We start from the raw sequence: 7807 nt of genomic DNA on the forward strand, positions 1-7807 counted from the left end.
TTATTTCATAATACTGGCAAGTGATGTTAGTGCCCATTAGCGTACAGTATCTGAAGTATCCTCAATTCTCAATCCTTCCCTCTCTCTTCAAGAGGCGAAACGGCTAAACCCAAAACCCCAACGCGACCGCAAACTGTCGGAAGATGTTGCAGAGCACCTTCAACTTTTACCCTTCTTCTCTGTTACATAAAACTGCTCTTGCTCCTAATATTACACTCTCACTCCCTAACTCTTCACTTTTCTTCAAATCACCGTCGTCCTTTCACCATTCGCAGTGGCAACTACAACAACCCAGAAAAGATAAGCAATTTGTGGTTTGTTGCGCCAGTTATGAGGTGGGTGGTGGTTACTTGGATGAGGAATTGGGTGCACAAGACACAAGAGGAAGAACAGAAGAAGAATGGAACGAGAAAATGGATTCTTCCCAATATGAAGCTTTACTTAAAGGTGGAGAACAGGTCACTTCTGTCCTCCAAGAAATGATCGCCCTTGTACGTCTCTTTCCCTTTATTACTCTGTTTTTAGTTGTTTATGAAAGGAATTTTGTTTATTTTAAAATTTTTGTGTGCTTTCTTGTGCTTTTAGCATTTCTGTTCATGAATTTTGGTTTTCAAATTTCTCTGTTTTTCAGTAATTCATTGGTTTTCAATTACAGTAAGAATTGTCCAATTTCACTTAAACTGAATGAATATGATCATTATTACTCAGAAACCTGTAGTTGATTCTAATGGGAGATTCTATTTCCTTAATTTATAAGCACTTTTAAATATTTATGGATCTTTGACATTGATTTTGCTGGTGCTTAGGAGTTAGGAGTTAGGATATTCTTTTTTTCATGAGTTTTTTTTTTTTTTTTTACCTATTTAATTAGTCACATGTTATAGATTATGCTTGATATTGTGCATCTTCTTTTTTTGATATAATAGTCTAAATATAATGTTAAATTGTTAATTTTATTGCTGGTGCAGCTAATGATTTTTCAATTTCCATATGATTATGTCATAATGCTTTTGTATGCAAAAAAAAAAAAAAAAAAAGGGTTATGTTGAAAAATCTGTTTTTCTGCAGATTCCACTTGGATATGAACATATAATGGGTGATTTTGTATCTGACACTAAAGTCCTTGAGTCTTTGTTAAGTTAAATCACAACAAGATGTGACTCAGATGCGAAGATTTCTGTGTGAATCCTGTGAAAAAATCGTGTCTATTATCCTGTTTGGTTCATTATATGGCATGAAATAAGGAGGGAATAAAATAATTATTCAATACGAATAGCTATTGCTAGCTTTGGTTCAAATTTAAATATGGATGACAAATTTATAAAATTTAAGTTTTGGTTGACGTTTTAAGCATGTAATAATTTGTTATATGAATAATTTTCAAATTTGTGAAACATAAATTTTCTAAAGAGTGAAGTATTAGCTAAAACACAAATTTTAAAAATTTTCCATGGGATAACTATTTTATTTATTCAATTCTGCAGACTGAACAAGGCTCTAGCAGTTAAAGAACCCTTCTAAACTTTGGCGGCCTCAAAATTTAGTTTAGTTCTAGTTCTAACTACTAAGTGTTCATGAACACACCACAAGGCACATTATGCCAAAATAATAGTAATGTTTTCATTTGATATGTTCAACGTTGCTAGTTTCCATAAATGAAAATCCTCAATCTCCTTTTGGGTTTCAAAATGTCTAAACGTTTTCTCTTGGTGCTCTTAGCAAGCTTGTTATGGAAATTCAGAGTCCACTAATAGTTCTTTATGCTGTTTGTCAAATGCATATATGATGGTGTAGTTGGAGGACATGGACATGGATGAAGCATCAGAGAAAGTGGCAGTTGAATTAGCTGCACAAGGTGTCATTGGGAAAAGAGTTGATGAGATGGAATCAAGTTTTATGATGGCCCTTGATTACATGATTCAAATTGCTGAAAAGGATCAAGATGACAAGGTAACATTATGATATCATATCACACTTGAATTGCCTGCCTTTTTCTGGAATGTTCTTTCTCAATCTGCAGTTGCTTTGTGAGGTAAAATCTTGGTTAAATTTTACGCTTGGATTGCCTGTATTTTTTGATAAAATTTGCCTGAATCATTCAAGTAGAAGAAGAGCTTCAAAATGAATATTAGGGCTTTTGAACCTACTGCAATTATTATGCTTTGAAGCTGCCTTTGCATTTCATTTTTTATCTGCAGCATGAAAAGTTAAACACAGGTAGGATTGTTGTTGTCCTGCACTATCATGTAGTTCTGAACTTCTGATTATTGAAATTTTGTGTGGTCTGGATGTATGCTAATTAGTAATTTGGTTCTTTCCTAGATGTCTTAAACAACTTGACATGTGAGAGTAGCATTTAAAGTTTGAAAGTTGCTTTCTTTTTCTTTTTGTAGATTTAAAGACCTTGTTAGTTCTCAAGGTCAATCAATTCTTGATTCAACCCTGCTTTGTCCCTTAAATCCGCTTTTGGTTACTGGCCGATTGTTCCATCGACTTTTATGGTATTTTACTAGGATTGCACCAGGCAGTTGGAAGTACAACTTAACACTAGTTTCTTAACTGATGGAAGTTGGACCATATACATTTGGATATACAACCTATGCATTTGCATTTGGCGATAGTTGGTGAGGTTCCAAGTGGTTGCTTTCTGCATTTTGTGGCTTTGTTTCATTGGCAAAACCTATGATCAGATCATCTTTTCCTAGATCACATTTGGGTTTTTTTTATCTGTTCTTAGTTTATTTTTACTTATTTCCAATGAAAAAATTTATTGTTTGTCATTTGTATATGGTTTCTCTTCAGCGTAAATCACTGTTGGAAGTTATCAAGGAAACTGTATTGTCCCATCTTACAAGAAAGTGCCCGCCACAAGTAAGGATGTCCCTTAATACCTATTTGATTCTTGTTCTAGTTAAAAGTTAGTCATTTCGTTTTATGGATTGCAATAACCTTTCTATTTCCAGGTTCAAGTGATTGGCTTGCTATGCAGAACTCCCCAGAAAGAAAGCCGGCATGAATTACTGCGTAGAGTGGCGGCTGGTGGTGGTGCCTTTGAGAGTAAGAATGGAACCAAAGTTCATATTCCAGGGGCAAATCTAAATGATATAGCAAACCAGGCAGATGATATATTGGAGGTAATGTGCAGATACTGTGTTCTGTGAACCATCAAAGGGTATTAAATAATTCAGATTGATTCATAGTTATCAAAGGCGTGCACCTGAGGCTTTTCAGACTTTTTAACTTCTTTAGTTTTAGATTGAGACTTTATTTTAAACGTTTTATTGATTTATTATAAATACTTGTCGTATATAGGATTGTTTGTATTATTTTGTTTCCTGTGTGCATTGACTCACTCGTGTGTGTACCATCACCCTGCGTCTTGTGCCTACAGATCCCCTTTGTGCCTCGTTCCTTTAATAACTATGCTTGGTTTTTCAATCATAAGGACCATATGAAGTCTTCAATTTGTTCCTCTTTCATTCCTTTGTAGGTTCAACATTTTATCAAATATTTGGGTCAGCGGTAACTTTAAACTCATTGCTACTTTGTCCAGAAGTCTTTCCATCTGTCTTTTACATACCATTAAATTTTGCTTACAATATTCTTTACACTTTGGTTATTTAAAGTATCTAATGCATAATGTAAATCACTTTTGCTGCAATTTGCAATCAAATATTGCTTCAATTGGTTGGTGCGAATTGGTCTTTATGGTTATTAACATTTATGTTTTTCTGGCATATCATAATTATTATTAATAATAATACTACAGACAATGGAAACTCGACCAGTCATTCCCGATCGAAAGCTACTTGCAAGGCTTGTTTTAATCAGAGAGGAAGCGAGGAATATGATGGGGGGTGGAATACTTGATGAAAGAAATGACCGTGGTTTAAGTACACTTCCTGAATCTGAGGTCTTGATTCTTAATTCATGATATGTCACATCAAATGATAGCCACCTGGTTGATTCTTAGTCTTGTCTTTTGTTTTAACTTTAAACTTAAGTATGCAATTTGTAACCTCCTGCATTTCAGCATTTGATGCCAAAAGTTGTTTACTCATATTGTCGTTGATGGCATGATTATGCACCTTGTTAGTGCAGGTGAACTTCTTAACCAAACTAGTTGCTCTGAAACCAGGGAAGACTGTCGAGGAAATGATAAAAAACGTAATGCTAGGGAAAGATGAAGGTGCCGATAACACTGCTAATGAGGAGAAAGACACTAGCAGTGGAAGTACTTCAAGTGGAATTGCAGGAAGGGTGCGTTTCATCTCATTGAATCTGTGCATGCAAATACAGATATGCATTCACATGACAAAAAAAATTACTGGCATGAACACTTTGCTTCTTTTTTCCTTTCCTTTATTCTATAACAAGAATCAAGTTAATTTGCTTCTCATGGTTTGCAGCCAAGTGTAACAGGACGAAGACCACTTCCCGTTCGTCCTGGCATGTTTCTTGAGACTGTCACCAAGGTATCCATTCTTATGTTGTTTGTTCTTACGCAATGCACACAATGTGTTGCTTCAAAATTTGTGATAATGGTGGACTACAGAGGACCTTGTAAGAAGGGGATTACTCAGATTCGACTAAATTGCAGAACAAAAGTTTATGCAGCTAGTGTGAAAAGTGATGACAGTTTTCATGTGCTCTACTTATAAGTGCTTCATTCCATCTGGTTGTCAGTCATTGTGTAATGAATGTAAGCAAGGTTATTCTCAAATAATAACTGATCAGTTGTCCTTTGACTTTATAGGTGTTGGGTGGTATATACTCTGGAAATGTCTCTGGCATTACAGCACAACATCTAGAATGGGTAAATTCTCCTGCACCTAATAAAGCTTTCTCTATTTCTGTTTGCACTAGTAGCCACTATTCATCTCTTGTTATAATTTGCTTTCTAGTATTCATGCTAAAATGCCAAAGAGACTTCTGTGGTGATTACTAAAATATCAAAAACTACAACGTTGGTTCTTTCAATGACTTGCATTAGTTTACTGAGCTTCAAAACCTATCTTACTGTTGCCACTGCTTCAACTTTCCCTGGACACAGAGTTTTGTTTGTTCACATCACACATGTTGTACACATATCCTCGTTGAGATTGTCTCCTACTAAAATCTTGGCAATGACTCACCCGGTTTCGTTGTGTGCCCTTTAATCAGGTTCATCAGAAGACACTTCAAGTTCTTCAGGAAATAGCATTTTAGTCTTATGGAAGTAACAGATGCCTCATTGCACTGCACAATACAAAACCAATTTGCCAATAATATGGTCGTAGAAGAAGGTTACGAATCATGAAGAAGCTAGTAATTGCTTGATTTATATACTCTGATAGAAACGAAAATCCAGTAACACTGTTTCACAAAGGAATCAAGCGCTGCAGCCAGAATTGACGAAGAAACTTGATAGCCACTCATGTCGAGAAAAGTTTCTGGTGGAAATGGGAGACTTCTTTTGCAATGCGGAGACGACAAATTAGATGGTCTCAAAAGGATAGCAGAAAAGAAAGCAGCATCAGTAACAAGATCATAGATTTACTGCAAAGTAAAGAACAAACAAACTCTTATATCTATGAGTTATTCACATTTGCTTTGCCTAGGGAATTGATTTCCTTAATTAAGTACACTATAATCAATTAGTATACTTGTTAATGAGATCTTCAATGATAAATATATCAAGCCTATATGTAGCTGAAATCATACTTTTGATTGCATACAAAATCAGCTAACAATGATGAAGATTGATATTCCAGTTAACAAGAGTGGAATAGCATGTGGGGGAATGGACCCTGCTTGATACATGGGATAAGTGTAGACCTTGGTAATGATTTGGATGTTGTGAGGAGTAGAAGCAAACACAGCAAGGATTGCTACATATTCCCCAATTATTTTCTCAGCTTTTCCCCACAAACTCCTCTCATTGCCTCATTGCCTTTTTAGTAAAGTAAAATTTGTACATCTACAAGACTCCCTTACCTATTTCTATTTGGCACCACATTTTCGAATGTTTATGTACCTGTACCACTAATGTCTCTTTTGCTTGGCCCACTCTTTGCCCTACAGAAATGCTGTCTTCCGATTTTTCTTCTTCTCCTCTCTACCCTCCTTGGTGTTCTCCATTATCTTTCATAAATTAGCCACGTGAGCCGTCTTTTCAAATTTCTATCCCTTGCCTAACGGTAAGATCAAAATGTAAAAGAGTGTACAGCGAGGAGTTTTAAATATTACAAGGCAAATATTCAAGAATGAATTACTAAATTAGACTAATCTTTGATTGACGTGATTATGTAATAATCAAGTAACTCACATTGAGAACAGAAAATAAACGATTGAAAATTTAATGTAATACAATTAAATTAATAAAATAAAGTATTCGCAATAGTTTTGCTTTTTTTTTTTTTTGTTTGTACACGTGTTTTTATGCTCGAGATAGAGACAGTACTTAGACAAAATGTTTTTATGTTCATGTTAGAGATAGTACTCAGATAAAATGTTTTTATGCTCGAGTTAAAGATAATATTCAAATAAAATCCTTTTTTCGGGTGGACGATTCATATTTTGAACCCTAACTTTAAAAGTAAATTTTATTTAAAAATGCATTTTTTTTTTCTACTGATTAAGTTAAACCATCTGTTAGTTGAAAAATCAAGCCACCATTTGAATGGATTCTTGTTATGTTATATTTTGTTAATAGCTACATCTGTAAAGTGAAGATGATCTTTCTATTCAAAATTGCTTATATATTTGGATCCCATGCGTTTGTTCCATTGCACGCAACATATCTTCTTGTTGGTCCACGTTGAGATAACGAACACAGCTTATTCCTACTTTTAGGTTTTTAGATGAAACGAATTTGTGTATCCTTTGTTCTTTTCAAGTTGACATTTTGTTTTAATTTCAAATAGCCATCTGGGTTTTCCTTTGGCTCCAAATTTTTTGAAAGGATATGCCACCAATTCAATTTCTAAACTTCAATATAAATTCTATAGTTGGACAAGTAATCTAATGATTCAAACATTTTTTTTCCAGAGTTAGGAAATTCAAGAGTTTAAATAATAGAGAATAAAAAATAAATTTTTTTCCAGTCAAAATTAGTTTTAACTCATTATCAAATAATTCATTTGAGAAACCCTGAAATTTAATTCTATTCAATAATTTTGGACAGTTGGTCCAGCTAAATTGGAATACATCTTTTTAGTTTAAGGTAAGGGAAGAACCAAAAAAAAAATATATATATATATATTTGACATTATATACATCTTATAGTAGGACACCTAATCTAATGATTCAATTTTTTTACCTTTTCAAACATTTTTTTAAGTGTCAGGAGATTCAACGCGTATGAATAATAGAATAAAGAATAATCTTTTTTTCGGGTCAAAGTTAGTTTTAACTAATTATCAATAATTCAATTGAGAAATTCTGAAATTTAATTCCATTCAATAATTTTGGACAGTTGGTCCAGCTAATTTGGAACACTCTTTTCAATTTTTCCCCTCTCTTTAGTTTAAAAAAAGTAAAAGAAAAAAAAAAAACATTTGACATTCCAAATACGCTGAATAATAATTGTGTATATATATATATATATGCAAAAAAACAGAATAATTTTGGAAACTCTTAAACATTTAATAATTTATAATCCATGTATGCATAAAAATAAAGCCAATTCAAATTTAGAAAAGAGATAGAACAGTAAATATTGGGTGAGCAAGAATGACAAAGACAAATGAATGTCACAAAGGTCGTTATAAAGGGCACCTCTTGTATCTTTATCACAAGCATATCATACCCTTTTAGGTCTCATGTC

The 7807-nt window shown here is 33.7% G+C and overlaps 1 protein-coding gene across 2 annotated transcripts; it reads left to right on the forward strand.

Annotated features, from left to right (window-relative positions):
- LOC105644228 (protein PEP-RELATED DEVELOPMENT ARRESTED 1, chloroplastic) lies at window positions 1-5697 on the forward strand. Of its 2 annotated transcripts, none has more exons than XM_012229517.4 (9): window positions 1-491; window positions 1795-1950; window positions 2803-2871; window positions 2964-3134; window positions 3770-3893; window positions 4139-4260; window positions 4410-4475; window positions 4757-4816; window positions 5164-5697. In XM_012229517.4, exons 1-9 carry the CDS (start codon window positions 144-146, stop codon window positions 5206-5208), a joined length of 1161 nt encoding a protein of 386 aa, XP_012084907.1. In that variant the 5' UTR covers window positions 1-143; the 3' UTR covers window positions 5209-5697. The 2 variants fall into 2 exon arrangements, with proteins under 2 accessions (XP_012084907.1, XP_012084899.1); XM_012229509.4 differs by having other exon boundaries at window positions 3-491; window positions 3770-3913; window positions 4102-4260.
- The last annotated feature ends 2110 nt before the right edge of the window (window positions 5698-7807 follow it).

The sequence above is a fragment of the Jatropha curcas genome, chromosome 3, assembly GCF_041381405.1.
Source record: "Jatropha curcas cultivar XTBG-Jc1 chromosome 3, XTBG_Jcur_1.0, whole genome shotgun sequence".
In the NCBI taxonomy this organism is placed as follows: domain Eukaryota; kingdom Viridiplantae; phylum Streptophyta; class Magnoliopsida; order Malpighiales; family Euphorbiaceae; genus Jatropha; species Jatropha curcas.